General features: G+C 46.0%; 1 protein-coding gene across 6 annotated transcripts in view; it reads left to right on the plus strand.

Moving 5' to 3' along the window:
• ITGA9 (integrin subunit alpha 9) overlaps window positions 1–21,691 on the plus strand; it is a 355,586-nt gene that overhangs the window by 37,517 nt on the left and 296,378 nt on the right. For all 6 annotated transcript variants that reach the window (XR_009505770.1, XM_059939171.1, XM_059939172.1 and 3 more), the window contains exons 5-8: window positions 5,722–5,789; window positions 11,288–11,417; window positions 14,030–14,115; window positions 16,778–16,846. Coding sequence is in view for 5 of the 6 variants with exons in the window: in XM_059939171.1 (XP_059795154.1) it covers window positions 5,722–5,789; window positions 11,288–11,417; window positions 14,030–14,115; window positions 16,778–16,846 (353 nt within the window). In the remaining variant the exon portion in view is untranslated. The remainder of the gene's footprint in view (window positions 1–5,721; window positions 5,790–11,287; window positions 11,418–14,029; window positions 14,116–16,777; window positions 16,847–21,691) is intronic.

Genomic DNA, 21,691 nt, shown 5'->3' on the forward strand with positions numbered 1-21,691 from the left:
TATATATATAAAATATATGTATTTTATATATAAAAAATATATAATATATAAAAAATATATATAATATATATATAAAAAATATATATAATATATATATTCTTTTTCACATTCTTTTCCCTTAAAGGTTATTACAAAATATTCAGTATAGTTTCCTGTGCTATATAGTAGGTCCTTGTTGGTTATCTCTTTTATATATAGTAGTGTGTGTATGTTAATCCCAAACTCCTAATTTATCCCTCCCCACCTCTTCCCCTTTGGTAAATTTGTTTCTATGTCTCTGGGTCTGTTTCTGTTTTGTATATAAGTTCTTATGTATAATCAAATTGTTTAATTATCAGTTGGTTAGTATTCACTCAGAAATTGAGCAAAAATTCAGACATTAAGACTGGAAAGCTATTTTTTTCCTCTGATATTTTATTTCATGGCTAAGCTAAGGAACTATGGAAAGATAATTTTAAAATTGAAATGTTAAAAAGACTAGCTTTGAAAGATGAAACTTTCTCAAATGGTTAAAAGGAAGAGAGCTCAGTAGGAAGAATATATGTTACACTGTATGTAAATCTTGATCTTTCCATGGGTTGGTTTTATCCCGCCAATGTTTTGGGAAGAGTGCAGGAAGCGACTCCACCCAGCCTAATTCTTGAATGAATTAAATTCATTAGTGTACGTTCCATGCATTGAGTTGTGAGTTATGAACATTTGGAAACCAGTATTTTTTCCTCTCTCAATTGCCTGCTGTTTAGACAGGGTTTAGTAAAACCAGCAGCTCAACCAAGGAAAATACTACCATTTTTAGACTGGAGGAGCCATACAACTTAATGAATCAAAGTGTGTGATGCAGGCCACATAATTCAGACCCACCCACCGCAGAAAGACAGAGCTTTCCAACCCGTTCCCAGCTCCTGCAAGGGCTGTCTGGGCCCCTCGTTCCACCGCGTCTTGCTTCCCTGATTCAGTTCCCCCACATTTAACAGAGTCAGGTTTGTTACAGCATCCATGAGCTGCTGTCGTGCCAAGCCCGGTTCTCCCGTGCTGCTTTGAGGTGGATAAACGTTTTGTTGCATAGCGGAGAGGGAGGAAACTGGCGTGTTGTGGTCCTCTGTCCCCGGCCACGTCCTCGGGGCCTTTGGAGACTGAATGGACGTGACGTGCCCAGGAGTGGCCCGGTGCCTCTGTGTGTGCAGGAGTAGTCCTTCTTGAGAACACAGGTGGCTGGAGGTCCTGCCTCAGCCCTCCGCCCTCTACTTCCTGGACCTCTCCGCAGAGGGAGGGTGTGTGACCTGGGGATGCTGTGATGGGACAGCCCCTTGTCTCCACACTCAACCCCCTTCTCACAGCTCTGTGGTAGAGGCTCTCCTGCCTTCTCCAGTATAGGCAAGCAAAATCGAGCTTTCCAGCGTACGGGAATGATAGATTGCCCTATGTATATATTTTTTTTTGAAGAAGAAAGGCCTGTACTTTAGAACTGGATTAGAGAGAAACTACAACCTGCCCTTCATATATATATATATATAGATAGATAGATAGATAGATAGATAGATAGATATTCACACACACACACATACATATACACACATACATATAAAATATATAAAATATTTTAAAATATATATGTATTTTATATATTTGTATATATTTATATATATTATATATATATATATGTGGTTTTTTTCGCAGAAGGTATCAGGTTAAAATAACAGTGGTGTCCTTAACTCATGCAAATAGCACTCAACAGAGTGAAAACAACTGAAGCATGCTGTGGTCCAGGGTCCAGTGTATCTGGCCAGCATCTCTTGGGAAGCCCCCATAGCCCAGGCCTGGGCCCTAAGGGCCACCACTGCACCCTGAGGTGCCAGTTTACCTGTTGTGTGGCCTTGTTCACTTTACAAATTCTTTCTTAGATCACTTCTCACTTTAATTTATTTATTTTTTTATTTATTTTTATGGCTGTGTTGGGTCTTCATTTCTGTGTGAGGGCTTTCTCTAGTTGTGGCAAGCGGGGCCACTCTTCATCGCGGTGCGCAGGCCTCTCACTATCGCAGCCTCTCTTGTTGCGGAGCACAGGCTCCAGACGCGCAGGCTCAGTAATTGTGGCTCACGGGCCCAGTTGCTCCGCGGCATGTGGGATCTTCCCAGACCAGGGCTCGAACCCATGTCCCCTGCATTGGCAGGCAGATTCTCAACCACTGCGCCACCAGGGAAGCCCAGATCACTTCTCACTTAATCAGGATTTTTGAATATCTGGTAGGCCAGCACAATGTGGGTGTTTGATTTTTACTGGAAAGGAGCAGGCCAGGCACAGAACTTGACTTGGGGTTTGGGTGGCTGTGCTCGCACAATGGTGCTGAGTCTTAAGATGTGGTTGATCAGGAGTAGCTTTGAAGTGTTCTGTGAAGCCTGCTCATGTCACTTCTTCACAGGAGTTTGGCTTTTAGAAGAAGAGCACTTTGTACCAGGAGGGCCAGGCTTGGACACAGGCTCAGTATGTCCCAGCGTGGGCCGTCCCATCTGTGTCCTCAGATCCTTGAGGACAGTCCATGAAGGATCGTGCCAGGGGGTGGGCAGGGATTGAAGAACCAGTTCTGAATATTCTATGCAGTTTCTCTTGAGGCCCAAGAGGGAGATGGAATTGCCCAAGGCAGAATCAGTCAACCTAGGTTCGGAAAGCCCAGAAAAATCCATCCTGTGTGTCCTTGCCCTGCTCCAGTCACACCTACTTCCATCCTTAGGCCTCTGGGGTCAGTGATACCACCGATTGGAGAAGCAGGATTCCTGGTACCCAGGACACAGCTCCTCTACAAGCAAGGCTGGGGTGGAGGTCACAGAACCTGATGGACTGGAGGACAGAGGGTAGGGCTGGGAGATCAGGGGGCACAGAGATCCAAGGCGAGCAAGTTGGAGAGTCCAGGTGCTCAGTGGCTGAAAGAATGTGCCAGATCCTCTTGCATCTCTGCCTGGGGCCTCGGGTCTGGGCACGGACGGCAGCGCCCACACCTTCCCTCAGCAAAGCCTCACCTGCACACACTGTACCTTACACTGGGCTGGTGTTGGGGGCACTGAGATGGGTGAATTCATCTCGGTGTTGAATAAACTATGTGATGAACAAACACATTTTGAGATGGGGAGAGGGTATCACTTACCTTTACCTACAAGGTCACCTGGGCACAGAAGCTGAGGAGGGGTTCTGGAAGGCTGTGGAATGTGAAATGTCAGATACACATACCAGTGGAGCCTTCCTAGACTGGAGTTGCCACAGCTGCCCCCCAAAGTGTGTGGTGCTGTGGGGAGCGAGGAGGCATAGGACTGGATCCTGTTCCAGGTTGAAGGGGTTAATCAGAGTACAGGCATTTCTGGGCAGTCAGAACATGGCCTGTCCTCTCAGGCGCCATGGGTGCTAGTCAGGAGCCCCATGTGGTTTGATTCCTTGCTCTAGAGCAAGCTGAGAAGGCAGGAATAGTCCCTGGGGTTTCAGGAATGTCAAAGCCGGTGAGATGGTGACTGCTTCCTGTGTGTGAGGGAGGCCCACAGACCTCGGAAGAGGCCATCCCAGCTTGGGGAGCCGGGCTGACCTCTGAATGGTGCCACGATGCCGGCTGAGGCAGGGGTGCTGGTCAAAGGGCTTCCCCTGCGGCCCTTTGGCCTGGGGTGGGGTTGGGACCCTCCCAGCTCCCAGAATGGCTGTGGTCACCTCAGGAACCTGGGGCCTGCTCCTGACTCAGCGCTCGCCAGCAGAGTGTGGGGATGAGGTAGAGAAAGACAAGTTTTCCCGTCTAGTTTTGGAGCCCCTGTCACAAAAGAGACCTTGAGACTGTTTTCTTTAAAACATGAAAGATTCCCACGTAATTCCTATTCATGTCCTAAATTTATGAGGCTGAACTTGTGTGTCCTGCACTGTAGTTTCCTTTAGCTCGTGGGGGCTGAATTTCCTTTCTGTGTTTCTTTTGTCTGAGACTTACAATCGGGTCAGTGGGTGGATATGCTTTTTGCCGGACCTTCCACATTGAATATGACTGTTCCAGTTGGGACATTTTGACCCCTTTTGCAATTGTGCTATTTGATATAGGATTTATTAGTTTTTATGATTTCTTGCCATCGTACAATTTGATGCAGGATCTCTTTATGACTTTGCATAAGTCCCGCTCCCGGCCCTGGTGCAAGATTTTGCAGAGAAGTGTGTTCTACTGTCACTGGGTTGCTTTCTGGCAGAGCTGTGAGTTCTCTTTGTAATAACAGGACAAGGTAGGAGGAACTGATTTAGCCCTCGCCTGGAAGAGGAGTAACTCCATTGACATTCCGTTGTAATTTAGCAGTTGGTTAATGGCCACTTACTGGAGAATGTTACCAGGCTCTGCAGTGAGTGTTGTTAGAAAATGAATTCCTCTGTGCATTTCCCCAGGGCCCTTCTGCTTCTCCTCCAGGACATAACTCTGGACCACAGGAAGTGGCACTGTGTTGCAATCACAGCTTCACTGTTCCTTTGTATTATTTATTTTGTGTTTCAGAATTAAGTATATTGCTTTTAATGGAACCAGAGACTTGTCAGGAGCCCAGGGGGTGACATGGGGGTCACTGGGTTATTTTACTGGGTCTCTTGGACCTGAAGGTGCCCAGGGGCAGCCATGAGCCTCTGTCCAGCAATGTCAGTTTCACATGTAATTAGAGTCACCTAAGCTGAACATCACTCCATCTCCATGCCTTTACCCATGTCGTTATTTCACATGGCTTGTCACCTTCTGGGTTTTGTGTAATCACTCACTGCAAAACCTTTGATCAGCCACAGAGGTGAAAGAACGTGAATTTCCGAGTCTGCCGAACTTGGATAGAATTCTAGCTTCGTGACCTCGGACGAATCACTTAAACTCTCTGAGCCTCAGGGGTTTTACCTGTTAACAAATGGTGATGCGGGCTCCCAGGGATGAGGGATTGATGAAATGGTGAGTGGGTACAGCTGACACAGTGCCCAGAACATGCTAAACTTAAAATGCCAACTGAAAAATGAAGCAGTAGCAACAGAGTTCCTGTTTGTTGGGTTGGAGTATTAGGAACTGAGGGACAGGTGGGGGAAGAGAACTTATCCATTTGTTTTCTTTTGGATCCATTTGTATCCATTTGTGGAGGGAAAAAGAGATCTCGCCTTTTCCTTCCACACAAGGAAGACAAGAGGTGTCAGTGATGATGGTGTCACCGTGCTCTGGGGCCAGTCCGGTGGAGTCCCCTCTTCCCGCGGCCCCTGGGTTCTGAGGGCTGGTTTCTGGTCGTACGGTGGAAAGCATATTGCCTCCAGCTGGATGGAGTGTCTTTTTGGGAGGCTTGGTCGTCTCCCAGGGGACTCCACACTGGGACGGCCACATCATTCCATCTGTGTGTCGTGTTTTCGGTTCTTTCTTCCTCCTGGGGCTCCCGTCCTTTCTGAAGTGAGTGAGATAATTGTCACCGGCCTCCCACTTAATTACTGTGTCTGCTGCTTCTCCTTTCCCACATGAACAGAGAAAGCCCATCAGGGCACTTGGCAGCCTCACTACCTGATGGCACCAGAGCTTGGATTTTTGAGGTCTGGTGGATTCCTGAGACTTTTCTCCGCGCCCCAGTCTGGACGGCGTCCCTGGGCCGGGCCTGCGGCCGCACTCAAGAACATGCCCAGCATGTCCAGGCACTCCGCACACGACTGGCACACACTGATGGGGCTGTGGTTTGCTTCTCTTCCCTCCCCTCCCCCTCTAGAGTACAAGAAGAAGTATGGAGAGGAACACGGCTCCTGCCAGGCTGGGATAGCGGGCTTCTTCACTGAGGTGGGTATCACTCTTTGGGCCTTTCTCTTCTCTCATGGGTGTTTGTTTCCTGCATGGCTTCCCATCATATGGTAGATTAAAGTCCAGACTCTGTGTCTCGGCCCATGGGCCCGACTTTCTCCTTCACTCATCAGAGGACAACCCAGAGCTGCGGGAGGGGATGGGACAGTGAGGGGGAGAAAAGGCCTGTGACACCCACTGGTTTCAGCTGCTGCTGGACCATGCCAGATCCTTACTAGCATCATTATTACAGAGGTCCCCACGTGTGGTGTTTTGTGCAAAAGTGCACATTTCTGTAGGTGAGCTGCGCAGTAGAGGAACCGCTGTGTCGAAAGCTCTTCAAAATGTGAATTTTGACACATGCTGGCAAATTGCACTCCAGAAACATTTACCAGTTGACACTCCCCCCAGTTGTGTGTCATTGTCCCTACATCCTCTAACCAACACTTAAAATTTTTGTCATTAAAAAAAATGACATTGTGTTTTAATGGCCCTTTACCTAATTATTAGTGCAGTTGAGTATCCTTTTCAAATATTGGCCATTTGTGTTTATTTTTTCTGGAAATTGCCTGTTTATGTTCTTTGCCCATTATTATGTTATTTTTTAACTGTTGTTTTACTGATTTTTAGGATCTTGTATTTTCAGTAGTAATCTCATATCTCTTGTATGTGTTACAATATTTTTCACCAGTCTTTTACCTGATTTTTAAGTTTGCGTATGGTGTCTTTACTATATGGGCCTTGAACATTCATATTTGGTCAAATCTGTCAGTCTTTTTCTTTCTGGATTCTAGACCTCTCTGTTAGGAAGGTCGTCCCCATCCTAAGACTATGAAATATTCATGTGTATTTTATTCTGCCACTTTTATAGGTTAAAAAATATTTAAATCTTTAATCCATCTTAGATTTATGCGTGCAGACATTATACGGGAGAAATGAACTTCATTGTTTTCCTAAATGTGTGGTTGGTTGTTCTTTTTTTTTAAAAAATAAATTTATTTTATTTATTTTATTTTTTTTGGCTGCATTGGGTCTTCGTTAATGCGCGCGGGCTTTCTCTAGTGGCGGCGAGCCGGGGTTACTGTTTGTTTTGGTGCGTGGGCTTCTCATTGTGGTGGCTTCTCTTGTTGCGGAGCATGGCCTCTAGGCCTGCGGCCTTCAGTAGTTGTGGCACACGGGCTTCAGTAGTTGTGGCTTGCAGGCTCTAGAGTGCAGGCTCAGTAGTTGTGGCGCACGGGCTTAGTTGCTCCGCGGCATGTGGGATCTTGCGGAACCAGGGCTTGAACCCATGTCCCCTGCATTGGCAGGCGGATTCTTAACCACTGCGCCACCAAGAAAGCCGTGGTTGGTTGTTCTGATACTGCTTTTTTAAATGTTTTCTTTATCCCCGTTGATTTGAGATACCATCCTGCCATATGCCAAGGTTACCCATCTTCCATCTCAGTAAGCATATAGAGGGTGTAATTTCTATGGCTGTTGTTCCTCCGTTGAGATCTAGCAAGTATGACTCAACGCAGGAAGCAGCAGGGAACTGCTATAAGTTTACAGACACAGTGATGGCAGTGCCGTAAGAAAGTCTATTTGGGCTGGTCTTGTGCCCAGGTGTCTGGAAGTGGGAGAGCCTGGAGGAGGCCAGGTTGGAGGCTGTGGTGTGGTCCAGCCACAAAGGGACAGGGCAGCCTATGGGATGTTTTAGGAATAAAAATGATGAGGGGAGTCAGAAAATATGAAGGCAGTATCAGTGGGCTGGGTGACCAGAGGACTGTGGGGGGGGAGGAAGGGGGTTTTATGCCAGGTTTCTGGGGAACAGTGGTACTGGTGGAAAGGGGGCTGCCCAAGGAAGAATCCACTGGGAGAGGTAAACTGATGGGTCTGCTGTATACACATGCCATGTGAGGTGATGGGATGGGACACTCACATAGATGTTTTTAGAATCCAGCCTTGATTTGGCCAATGCTAGTATGTTTCTGAGGGGACTGGGTGTGCTTAGCATAGGGCCGGGGTTGGGGGGCTCTGAGCAGAATGTCTCCTGTAGACAGTGGGAGGAGAAAGTCAAGTCATCGCAGAAATGAGAACTCATTGGAGATGTTGGTGGGGAGCTAGGGGAGAGGAAGAGTCCTGGGGAAGGGATGTCTCCAGCCGGAGAGTCAGGGAAGACGAGAGCATTGGGGCTAAGAGGGAGGAGGAGGAGGAGGAAGGACAAGGGTGTGGAGGGGAACCCGGGGGGCCGTGCCAGCTCCGGATTACCAGAGGACCTACTGGGACTCCAGAGCCTGAGGGAAGCAGGGTGCGGGCAGCAGTGGGGCTGGTGCGTGGAGCACTGCAGGGAGCCGGGCGGCAGTGAGCAGGAGGGCTCAGTCCTGACCCGGCCGCTTGGGGCCTTGGCCTCTGCTTCAGTTCCCAGGCTTTTGGCCTCCCTAAACAGGAGGTCTTTGAACTGCCAGTCTCCCTCGTTTCTGGAACTTCAGCTGTTGGAGGCCGAGCAGGAAATGTGGTTGAAGGGGTCAGGCAGCAATGCGCCCCTCTCCTGCCCTCCTGCTGACCTTGTCACTTGGGTTTGCCTTTGCTGGGAGCTGGGCTGTCCCTGCACAGGGCGGGCAGCTGCCTCCCAAGCTGGATGTGGTTCTGTGGCCTTCCGGTCATGGCCATGTTGCCCCAAACTACTCTGGCCCAAGGCGACTGCTTGACCTGAATGTCAGTGACCCTGGGGTTATCAAAGCTGTTTGAGTTATGGACACTGCATGAATTTTAGCCCAGCGTTGAGGACAAGGGAGAGCTTCCCGGGAACATATTTATTTTTGTAGTCTAGGATAACAGAGATAGATACTTTTAAGCAGCAAGAGAAGACTTGGCCCAACCCTGCTGGTGTCGGGGCACCACTGTGAGAGCCTGGGGACATCTGGGTGGAAATCCATCTGGCACAGACTTCTGTCACAGATCCCGAGGACTCTTCTGCCCCCTGCTTGTGCCAACCTACAGGGCACAGAGAAAAGCCCGTGGCTTCTCTCAGGCAACGCCAGGTACCCGTGTGCCTCAGGAGGTTCTGCCCCTTGCAGAAAGGCCCATGCTGTTGATTGATGGAGTTTCGCACACATGATTTAGGCAGTGGTGGCCTTGGGCTTTTGGAGAAGCTTGCACTTCTGCGTGTTACATTTGCGTTGTCTGTTCCTGGGTGGTGAGGAGCCAAGCATTGATCACATTTTCCTGGCACTTGTGGACAGTGTCAAAAGGGCCCAGGCTGCACCCACAGCGGATGGAAAAAGCCAAATAGGAGGGAGTTCCAGGGAGATGCTGTTTCCCTGCCCCCAGCCACAAGGGTCTCAGGCTGGGCCTCAGTTTACCTAGTTTGAACTGCAGGGAGAAGGGGGCATAAACAGTAAGAGGAGAGGGAAAAAAACCAAAAGCTGCTTGTTTTAAAGGTTTTTGAGGAGAAGGATGACCTTGTTTTATTCTCTTTGTAATGTTTGAGAGAGGGGATGCAGCGATACGTTAGACATACATTTCTCAACTTTTATCCTGGATTAATCTGAATCATCAGAAAACAACATGTCCACTGCCTGGTGTCCCCAAGAGCCTTACAGGCCTCTGGTGGTGCTCAAAGCTTTGGCTCGTGAAGAGCTGCTGGTGGAGAAAGCTCTCCACTGTGTCTATGGCTGGCACTGGGGATACTGCTCATTTTGTCTTTCTGTGCCCTTTGTGTTCGGGCACTGATTACATATTCCTTTCTGAGCTTAAGACCAAGGAGAAAGTCTCCCTTCTCTGATGATCGTTTGTCTTTCTCATGCCCCTTCTAGAACCAGCACAGTCCCTTACACAGAACAGATGAGTATAAGGGGAATGAATGAATGCACTGCCCATGTTTGCCCAGGGCTGTGTCCTAAGTGCAGAAAGTGATATATTTTTATAAAACAGTGAGATACCCCTGAGGGTATCTGGTTTCTCATCCTCATAGCATCCTTGGAGATGGATTGGATCTCAGAACCTTAAAGTGAAGTGCTTCTCAGTGGTCATTCCTGGTCCACACCTTCATGAATTATCAACAGCAAACCATTCAGGCAGGAGTCTGGTGGCTTTTCTTCCAGCCATGCTCACACCCTGTTCTTTGGTAAGGTTCTTACCCGAATTGACCATAGAACATGTGTTGTTCAGAGTATTGTCCTGATGCTGCTGCTGCCACACACGTGCTCTCCTTTCTGTGTGCTCTGTCCTCCTCTCTCTGCTGTTCTATTAAGATGGCTCTGGCTTTTTCAGACATTTGCTCCCAGGGAATTCAGTGTCACTTTATGAAATGTCAACAGAAACTCAGAATTCTTAGGGCGGGATCTAGCCTCCAGGGACTTGTTGGAAACCAGCAGCTTCTGACAGCAGTGAGGCCAGCTCTGTAGAGAGGGGCCAGCCTGGAAGGATGTTTCTGAAGTATAACAGTGCGGGGACCCTAGAGGCCAAGGGTGGTGTGTGTGTGTCAGTAACAAGAGCATGACCTGTACAGTGTCCAGCATCTCCATGAGCCCAGAAGGCCTGTATCTTTGGGGTTTTTGTACAGCTGAGGGGTTTCCTCTAAAACTGTCTTTATTTTAACCCTTTTGGGTAGAATTTTTTCTAAACATTCTGTGCATTTCCTTGTTGCCTTACCCTGGGAATGTTTTACAAAGGGATTTGATTGATCTGTGGATCTGGTATAAGTAGGAGATACTTAATAAATATTGTGGAGTGAAAAGTTAATGAATTTGTTAGAAAAATAATTTTTATTATTTCTTACTGCAGTGTAGATACTTTAGAAAATATAGATAATCAAAGAGAAGGGATTTCCTGTTGGGGAAGGTTGGGGAAGGAAAGCCTCGATGATGTCTTTCTCTATTGGACTTATTTCACTGAGCATAATGCCCTCCAAGTTCATCCATGTTGCTGCAAATGGCAAAATTTCATTCTTTTTTAGGGCTGAGTCATATTCCGTTGTCTATATGTACCACATCTTCTCTATCTGTTCATCTGTGGATGGACACTTAGATTGCTTCCATATATTGGCTATTATAAATAGTGCTGCTATGAACATTGGGGTGCTTCCTGGGCCTGTTTTAATAGTAGTGCTGTGTCTTGCTGTCTGTGGTCTCTTCTCTCCCCAGTCCACATCTTTCCTGTAGTGGGCCTCTTTGCTCTCTTGTTTTCGTTGTTTTGACTTTGCAATGAGCCTTTAGTGGCCAGAAAACCCAGCTTCAGAACCATTCCTGAGAATGAAGACTGGAGGGGATTTCTCTGGAGTGTCAGTACATCTTCTTTATCCATTCATCTGTTGATGGACGCATAGGTTGCTTCCATATCTTGGCAATTGTAAATCATTATGAATATGAAATTTTTTTTATTGCTCAGGTGAAGAAATTTTCTGGTGTGGCATCTTTACTTTAATTACGAGTTCTTTGTTGTGATTGTGGGTCTCATCACACCGCCTTCTCCCCTCTTCAGTTTCCTTCCCTGTTTACCTTTGGGTTTCTCTTCCATAGGAGCTGGTTGTGATGGGTGCCCCAGGGTCATTTTATTGGGCTGGGACGGTCAAAGTGCTGAACCTCACAGACAACACCTATTTCAAACTAAATGATGAAGTGATCATGAACAGGAGGTACACCTACCTGGGTGAGTAGCTCAAGGAGGTGACAGGTAAGAAAGGGGAAGTGGGAGTGATTACCACCAAGCTTGCCAGTGATTGCTTTACTGATGGAAAGGAGAGTTCGTTGGCTTTTACAACTGCTGTTCTACTTAGTTGCACTTTTAGCCAAGGGCATCACAACATTGAGCTCCACACATAGCAGGTAGAGAGAGAGGAGAACAAAGGACGGGACTAAATTAAAACTGTGTGATTTAATTAAAAAGCTGACAGTTGAACCTCCAAGGAAGCAAACATTTTCTTTTCCTATTTTAGCAATTACTCGGGTTCAGATGATTAGATACAAAACGAGTGTGAGAGAATCCTGTTTTTCCATGACTTTCCTTTGGATGAGGTCTCTGCTTTCTGGTCACAAAACTGGTTGCAAGTAGAAATAATAAGAACCAGAAATTAGCATGATGGATGGCAGCCTAATCCTGAGGTTTAATTAAAGGCTCAGAAAAACTTTTATTTTCTTAACCGTTTTAATCCTCTAGAAAGAAGGTAGACAAAACTTAAGGTAGCAGCCACCAGGCCAGAGTGACTCTGGACAAGACCATGCTTATTGGTGAACAGAGAGAGGCTGTCTTTACTTGTGTAAAAGACAATTTGACGTGGCTCTTTTCTTTAATTCAGGCCCTAAATGCTGTAATTCTGGGCTGAAAATGAAGCTAAATTTAGCAAGGTCTAATGATGAGAAAACAATGTTCTTTCACACTCATTACACTTAACTTAAATCTGGGGGAGTCCCTGACCCGCTTTTTGCATAGAGATTCGCTTGTGAGTTGGCAGGAGGGACTGCCTGTCTTGTCTTTTCCCCTCTAAGTCTTTTGCCCAGTAGCACCAACTGTGATACCTTTACTCGGAGTCTTTGGGGTGTTTGCTGCTCTGCGCGCCCAGCTCCTTAAATGCTGTCATTTACTGGGGACTTACTCCATGCCAGGCTCTGCATATGATTTCTCTTAATACCTGGAGCAACCATTATTATTACCTACATTTTATAGGTAAAGAAACTGAGATACAAAGAAGTCATTTAACTTGCCGAGGTCCCATGGTTCATCAGTAGCAAAGTGGGGATTTAAACCTGTGGTTTCTGAGCCCAGAGTCTAGGTGCTGAGCTGCCCACCTGTGTATACTCTGCAGACAGCCCCGCCCGCTGGTGTGGACCCCTCGCTGGGTTGGGAGCACCTTGGAGGAGGGGAGTTTGTCTGACATTTCCAGGACTTGGTATAGTGCCTGGTGCAGAGGAGGGACTCAACACATGTTTATTAGGTCAGAGAAAGAAGAGAAGGCACAAAAGAGCCCAGTTTGGACATGGCTTTAGGGTCGATAGGCCCTCTGAGCCTCAGGGCCCGTGGCTCCTTCCTGTGTGCCAAGCAGAGGCCTTCATGCTGCGGGATTGCAAGGCTCTCTTGAAGCTTTGATGTCACTCATAATAGTCTTAGGGAACGTGAGCTTCCAGTCTGAGAGAAATCAGCCACCTGGTGAGCAAGAGTTGATCATATGACACCATTACAAAATGCAAGCAGCTTATGATCATAACATTAGGGTTTGAGGATGAGGAAAAGGTTTGTAGAATATACAGCAGCCTGTACAGGGTTTTTACTGCCGGCAGGGCTCTCAGAAAGCAGGAGACATTTAGACTAAGCTCAGACAACTTTTACCTTTGTTTCTAGATTTTTTTTGCATCCGTGGATTCTTTGCTCAGCCATCCATCTACCCACCCACCCACTGTCAGCTTTTTTCTGGCTCTTCTTAGGAGGGGGTGTGCATAATGGTTCACAGCAAGGGCTTTGGAGACACACAGATTGGATTTGAATCTTGCTGTGTGATCTTGGGTGTGTTGCTTACCCACATTTAGTCCCTGTTTCTGTATCTGTGAAATAGAGTTGGGAGATTATAAGAGACAGTGGCATCTGAAGACGCGTGTAAGAATGTTCATAGCAGCTTTATTCACAATAAAGCTGAAATAACTGGAAACAACCTAAATGCCCAGCAGTAGGAGAATAAAGACATTATGATATGATCATACAATGGAACATACCCATCCATAAAAAGAAACTAGTACCACACTCAGCAGCATGGATGAGCCTCACAGAAGTTATGCTGAGGGAAGTTTGGAACAGGCACACGTAATATATGGTGACAGAAATCAGGAGAGGGGTGACCCGTGCAGGGGAGGGTAGTGACTGGGAGAGGGAATGAGGGGACCTTTTGGGCTCGTGGTTGTGTGGTTATAGTCACTCTGGCTGGTGATTGCATGGTTATGTCCATGTGTACACACTTGTTAAATTCTACACTTTAGATGTGTGTACTTTACTGTATGAAAATTGTATCTCAAAAAGGAAAAAATAGATGTGGAGTATTTAGCACAGCACTCAGAAAGCACTCTTTCCTGCCCTGGAGTCCTTGTGAACGTGTCTTTTTGTGAGATGAGCCATTCCAGTGTGAGAAGACTGACAGCTGCCATTTATTCCCTGATAATTTATGTTCCAAGAATAACTGGATCATAATTGTCCAGATAAGGGATGCTTGAGAAACATTGTCCTCTGATGGATCTTCTTTCTCCACCCCTTCCTTGGTTTCTCCCCGTCTTCTGCAGGTTATGCAGTTACTGCCGGACACTTTTCTCACGTGTCCACCACCGATGTGGTAGGAGGTGCCCCTCAGGACGAAGGCATTGGGAAGGTGAGGAACAAAGTCTATGGAATAGCACAGGGTCAGACAGGGGGAGCATGCTGCCACTCTTTTTGAGGTTTGTCAACTCACTTTGATGTGAACATTCTGCTGGGCGGCTGGCAGGTAAATGATGAAATATTGAGGAATCATCTGTTCATCTCCATCCAGCCTCTTTTGAGAATTTACTTTGAAAGCTTCATCCGATTATGAATACTATTCCCAGACCTCTCCATTCTCTGCACTTTGTCATCTGAGAATGTTTTTCATGACTGATGCTGTGTGTGTGAGAGATGATTAATATTGACCCGTGGTATTGTGCCATTCTCCAAAGGAAGGGTGTCCAGCGCTACCTGACTTCAAACCCTCCCCTCTCCCAAATCCTTTCCAAGTTTGACTTAATGGAACCAGGTCTAGTCCCAGATATCTTTGGGGCCTTTTTATTTATCTTTAGGCCTAGATTCTCACATTTTTTCCTCCAGTGTTTTAGAAACAAGACCAGTTCAGCCCAGAGGCTAGACTGGGAATATATGGGTCTCTTTCCCTAAAGTATCTGCCCAGAGTTTAAAAAGACCCCATGGATCTAGGACCATCAGAATCCCTTTGGGAATCATGGCATCTATGGGGCCTGAAGTATGGAGGACTATGTTTGTTGGATCTTTAGCTCCAGGCTACAGGAAGTCCAGTTGAGTCGGTCCAGATGAGTCAGGAATCTGCATTTTAACAAGCTCCATAGTTTGTTTGATAGTTACGACTGAAGAGAGGAATGGTCTTTGGGTCTGAGCCCATAAGGGGTGGACCTTTGATAGAATCTGGCTGTATCTCTGGGGGCTTGGAAAAGTGGATTCTGGAGAGGCCCAGACAGACCGAGACCACTGGTAACTGGAGCCTTCGGCCAGTATGTCAGTCTGATCAGCGGACAAGGCGAGACTGCTGGGCATTCATGAGGGTCATTTTCCTGGATCCTCCTGGGCAGGAGTTAGGAGTCAACACTCAGATTTCTGGAGCACATGCCTCCCTCCCTGTTAACACCGATGCCATCTTCCTTGAAAACGAAGCCACGTTAAAAACCCAGGGCCCTGAGCACAGGGGAGGTGTGCAGATGAACTCTGATAACTTCCAGCAAGGGGTGAGTCTTTCCGAGTCACATGAATTCCTCTGCGTGGTGGAGGGACAGAGCCAAGGGCTGTCCCCACATTGATAATCTCTTCTGGGGGAGGAGCTGCGTGTGACCAGGCATCTCTGTAGCTGGTAAACACGCCTACCTCCCAATTCACAGCAATGTGGATGCCTCAGTGCTGCTGACAGCAGCTTTGTTTTGTTTTAAATCACCAGTTACAGACAACTTGATCTAATTGTCTTCTCTTCAGATGGTTGGGATAACTGTATAGTACCTGTCAAGCCTTAGGATGAGAATGGTACTTAAAACTGATAGAGCCAGGCAGAGGGCATCCTGGATCTAGTTAACAAAGATGAACATAAAAATGCTGCTTTCAGCTGGATCCCCCGAGAGGTGCTGGGGAGACTGGTCGTAGTTGGCAAAGTTGCTGACGGTTCCACATTGCCAGGCATGGGAGCTGGTATAGACTTGCTTCCCAAGGACCCCAGGATGGCTCTCTGGCCTTCAGGATCTTGGTGGTTATCGTTTCTGGTATTGGGGCAGGAAAGCATTCACACTAAGATGGTGATTCCTGACCCCATGGGAGGCTCCCTGACACTGGTTCTCATGGGACACTCGCTCTTCCCTTAAGATGCAACTTGAAAAAGAACTTCCACACTCATGTCATTTAGCAAGTTCTACACAAACAGTCCTTTCTGTGGTGGAAATTCATGGTGTAAATGCACAGGCTAAAGGCTTTGAAAGGTCCCCAGTAAAGGAATTTATTTAATGTTTAACTCTGGCATTTTGCAAACTAAACACATATTTACCCAAGCAGATCTCATGACACTAACGTTCTGTGGAATCACTTTGTCTAAAATACTCACGTCCATCCCTCCTCTTACACAGTTGGCCCTCCCTACCTGTGGGTTTCTACATCTGTGGATTCAACCAAACATGGATGGAAAATATTTGGGGAAAAAAATTCTAGAAAGTTCTAAAAGCAAATCTTGAATTTGCCACCCAACTATTTACATAGCATTTACACTGTATTTACAACTATTTACATAGTATTTACATTGTGTTAGATAGTCTAAGTAATGTAGGGATGATTGCTTAGGTTATATGCAAACACTACTCCATTTTACTTAAGGGACTTGAGCATCTGTGGATTTTGCTATCCTGGGGGTTCTGGAGCCCCATCCCCCACAAACGCCACAGGATGACTGTATTGTGATACCTGCTAAAGCTCTAACTAATAGGAAGGAAGGAAGTGTTTCGAGGAAGAAAATCCTATTCCCAGGAGTTGACTTTTTGGTAGTAATTTGGAAGCTCCTTAGGTCTTACTGGGCATGGCTTCCATAAACATTGTGGCTCAGGAGGCATGGAGGTGATTTCTGCCTCAGGATTGAAGGACAGTTTCTTTGCAGAGTGGGTAAAATGATTTGTCATCAGCTAGTGTAGGCACACCTGCATGTGTCTGGTCAGGCATTTACATAGAACTCCCAGAAGGATGCTGATAAATATCTTTGGTCATTGCTTCCATCTTAACTGGATTTTTTTTTCCTTCCATAGGTTTATATTTTTAGAGCTGACCGAAGATCGGGCACCTTAATTAAGATTTTTCAGGCATCAGGTAAAAAGGTGAGATCCTTGGGATTAGTGTCTTGTTTGTTTGTTTGAGAGATGTCATCATGTGGGAATCAGTTCTTACTTTTTAGAATATTGGTTTAAAGGCCCATCTGTGCCCTACATTTACATGACATGTTCAGTTGCATGTTGGAGCCTTTACCTTCTCAGCATTGTGTGTGACCTGCAGATTCCTGGGATTCACGTGTACTGAGACGGGGAGCGAGATGAGTTTGTACACGGGCAAGTTACAGCACAGAGGTCTAAAAGGTTGTCTGCGGTTCAGATACTCATCAAAATGACTATGTACTCTGTTTCTTTCTGCCTTTATCTTTCTGCCTCTCTGTCCCTCTCCGTCTGTCTTTCTCCCAGCTCCAGAGAGATCAGGCATTGTTGAGTATAGATACATGACCGATTACTTTCAAAGGAGGCAGGCAGATAGATGGTTCTCACTCTCCCTATCTCACCAACCCAAAGCTGCCCCTCCTGCTTACATCCCAAGCCCTCTGCCACCATCGCCATGGAGACTGTTGCCACACAAAAAACAAACAAATATCACCAGGTTCCTTTTAGAACTTTGAAATAGAAATAGCTGGGGAAGGCTGCCCTGAAATTAGTCCTGGGCAAGGTTTATCTGCCTGTGTCATCTTATTATCCTTACCCTGTTGCTAATTCTCTCTCCATTTCCTGCAAGTTTCCATTATGTTGTACCGTAGTCTGAAATTAAGGCAGGTAGAGATTCCTTTGATTAATAAGCACCATTTTTTGTGGGCTTATCAGTGGTGCACACCTTGGCATGGCTTCGATCGGCAGGATTGTTTGGTAAGATTGGCCGCTCTAAGAGGAGACAAGTTTAGGTGGGGAGGTGAAGGGGGTGATTTGAAGAGTTGTCTTGGTAGAGGCCGTAGTGAGCTCGGGGAAGAAGCACAGGACTTGGGACTTGGGAGGGAGATTTGAGGAGATAGGTAAAATTGCCTTCTGACATTCTCCTACCGTTACACTAAGAAGAGGGGGAAAAAATGATGTTTCCATCCTGGGTGGGCCATGTGCCCCAGTTCAGGTCCTGCTGTGTTAGACCTGCCTCATGCCAGCCTGGCACCACTGCATATTGTTCTGATGGGGAGTCATAGTCTGAGTTCCAGAAATCCCACTCACAAGTAGAGCTTTTTGCAGTTTTAACAACCATCATGTGTATTTTTAGTATATAACTGTCATAACCTTTTCAATAAAAAATACATCACCAAACTCAGTTTTGTGAGGTTTTCCCTGAGAGCAGCTCTGCGTTCCCCCGGGAACTATGCAAGCCTGTGTTATTTTAACATTTCCAAAACCCCAAAGCAACAACACTGGAAAAAGACTGTGAGCAATTCTGCAAAAAAAGGATTTCCAAGCACCTCTAAAGTTAGAAAATAAATAACCCCGTGCCATTTCTGAGAAAGAGTCCCAAAGAGCAAGTAGGGTGTAAATGCTGCTAAGCCTAACATTTTAGCTCTTTATCCAAAAAAAATAAATGGGTGAGTTTTCCTGTGGAAAACCCTCCCTCCCTCCCTCTGCTCCCCTTCCAATGTACCTCGGCTTGACAGCATGAAATTATTCCCCCCCCCAGCTTTATTGAGATATAATTGATATATAACACGTTCAAGGTGTACAGTGTGATGACTTGGTACACGTATATATTGTGAAATGATGACCACACTGAGGTTTGCTAACACATCTATCATCTTATGTAACTACTGTTTTTTTTAGGGAGTCTTTAAAGTGAATTGTGGGGCTTAAACACACTTATCACCCTATTTTTATTATTTTTAAAATTTATTTCTTTTTTTTGCTGCGCTTTGTGGCATGCGGGATCTTAGTTCCCCAACCAGGGATCAAACCCATGCCCCCTGCAGTGGGAGTATGGAGTCTTAACCACTGGACCACCAGGGAAGTCCCTATCACCCTATTTTTAGAATATTTTCATGTTCAGCTGTCACCGTGCCTCCCCGCTGCTTCCTGTGTCCCCACCTCCACTGCCCGCTGCCTGTGCCCAGGACAGGCCCAGCTGATGCTAGTCATCCTGGTGTAAACAACAGTCTATAATTGGGCCCTTTCTCTTTCCCAGAACCCTCCCTGTTTAGATGATAGCTTTCATGGCTACCCATCTGTGTCTGGGTCATGGGCAGGTTTGGGGGAGCAGATTTGAGAGTGGGTGATGTGAGAGGGAAAGGTTTGAGAACCTGCTTTTCCAAATTTCCCGAGGACATGATGACGTGGGTTCCAGCACAGACCAACCTGCAGGTCAGCTTGAGTGTCCTCATTATGACACGACAGGGCTCCCTGAGGAGGGGACCATGGGCCAGCTGTCTCACCTCCCAGCGCCAGAGCTGCCATTCATTTTCCTTGGGGCTCTTCTCGCCCTCACCTTGAACCATTGTAACATATGTCCTTCACTCTGCCATCTTGTTTCACCATCTTCCAGCTTACCCCCGTCATCATCTTTCTGATTTTGAAATAAACCATTACTCCCTTTAGACATCTTATTCTGCTTGTGGCAGAAGAAATGAGAAATTCTTGTCCCACTGACTTCTCCATTATTTCAGTGGGAAAGGACATGACCCCAGGCTTTCAAAGGATGCCTTTGCTTTACCCCTGTGTCCGGAGCCACACATAGAGGAGGGTTCTGACTCAGGAAACCCCTGATCCACTTCTGCTTCCGTGTGGCCAGAATCTGGTCAGAGAGTTCTGTCTCCTGGCCGTAAGAGAGACAAAACCCCAAATGGTTCTGGTCTTTACTGGTTGACATCCTTCGTATAGTGCACTCAAGAAATCACCAATACACGTGCAATTCCATTGCTATGACATGTGTCCTCATATTTCCAGGCTGATGGGAGAGCTCTGATCAAGGAACACTCACCCCAAAGCATGTCGTTGCCCTATCGAAGTTTCATTGCAGTAATTGAGTATGTGAAGTGTTTATATGTCAAAACTTAGATAGGAAACTTCACGTACAGGGATTTCTGATTGAACACCGATGAAGATGCCAAGTTAAATAGACCATTGGAATGAAACAAATAGTTCCCCTGGGACTCAGCCAGAGAGAACAGCCAGCAGCTTCGGTCTTCAGGGCCTTGCCTGGGTCTTAGCGGTTTCTTTTACTAAAGTCAAGATAGGGACATTGGCAATGCCGCTGAATTGGTGACTGTCAACTGGTTTCTGCCCACCCCCCCACCCCATGATTCTGAAACTTCCCTGTGCCCTTCTCCCTTGGGAAGGGGGCAGGTGGGGATGGGGGTTGGGTGGAAGTGACCTCGGCATGTGACTGGGAGGGACTTGAGTCCTTTCCCAGGTTGAGCTGCAGGAAATAGACCAAAGTACCCTCCACCTCTCTCAAACTCCCCTGGGTTAGCTACCAACAAACAGCAAAAGAAAATGCTTGTTCATGTCTGTAAAACCAGAGCCCTTTTATTTGAAAACATTTATTTTAAAAGGATAGATTTTTTTTTTTTTTTTTTTTAATTAAAAACAGAGGTCGCCCACTGGCAGCCTTTGGAAAGGATACAGCCTACAAAAATTTTCATTTGGCCTGCATGGTATGTTTGTTTATTATTTTTTAATATGAATTAGTTGTCAGCATTTTAAAAATAGGCAATTCAAATAAAATTTTAGAGCTTTGGTTTCTCTTGAAAAATGAGATGATTGGCCTTTTCTGGGTCAATCAGGAGTTGACTGCCCCTGGGTGGGGATTGCTCCTTTAGCTGGGTCTGTGGACTCTAGTTTGCTGCAGTCTCCACCATTCTCTATCGTTTCTTAGACACAGAAGCTGAGTGTCACTCGCCACCTGTAAGCATGCCTGCACTGTTGTTTGCTTTTTCCTTATACCTGTTGTATCACCTGCCTGGATCCCATTGGATTGTGTTTGAGACCCCCAATTTAAAATAACAGGTACTGAGTCAGACAGAGAAAGACAAAGCACATTATACCACTTATATGTGGAATCTAAAAAAATGATACAAATGAACTTATTTACAAAACAGAAATAGACTCACAGACATAGAAACCAAATTTAGGATACCAAAGGGGAAAGGTGGTGGGGGGAGGGATAAATTAGGAGTTTGAGATTAACAGAAACACATTAATAAATATGAAATAGATAAACAACAAGGGCCTACCGTGTAGCACAGGGAACTATATTCAGTATCCTGATTGAATATAATTGAATATAGTAATCGAATATATATTGAATATAGTAATAACATAATGGGAAAGAATCTAAAAAAGTATGTGTGTATATATATGGAAAAGAATTTTTTCAGATTCTTTTCCATATATATGTATACATACACATGTATAACTGAATCACTTTGCTGTACACCTGAAACTAATACGTTGTAAATCAACTATACTTCAATTAAAAAAATAGTAAAAAATAAAATAACAGGTACTGAATTAAGCTATGATTAAGCCAATATAACCTGGCTGTTTTCCTTCATCCTCCAAATGGTCTTCTGAGTTGTACCTTTTTCTGTTACTTCAGCTCACACCTTCCTAACCAATCTTCAGCTATGCCCAGGACTGGGCAAGGGTAATCTGTTTCCCATGTAACATTTATTTTCATGCCTGCCTTGTGCTGTGAAATTCCATATTCCTAACTTGCTCGGCCTTGTCAAATGTCTGATATACGAGGCACTTTTATTATGGCTGTAACCTATGTCTGCAGCCTCAGCTTGCATTTGTAAAAGCAGTACCTTGTTCTCCAGGGATCAGTCCATTTGCTTCCCCTTTGGTGGGGCTCCAAGCCAGTGAACGTGGGTCTCACTTTGACCGGGGGGCCCACGTGGCTGCCAGGAGGCCAGGGGAGTCGGGATCTCACCGTGGCCC

The sequence above is a fragment of the Balaenoptera ricei genome, chromosome 11 (assembly GCF_028023285.1).
Source record: "Balaenoptera ricei isolate mBalRic1 chromosome 11, mBalRic1.hap2, whole genome shotgun sequence".
NCBI classification, from domain to species: Eukaryota; Metazoa; Chordata; class Mammalia; order Artiodactyla; family Balaenopteridae; genus Balaenoptera; species Balaenoptera ricei.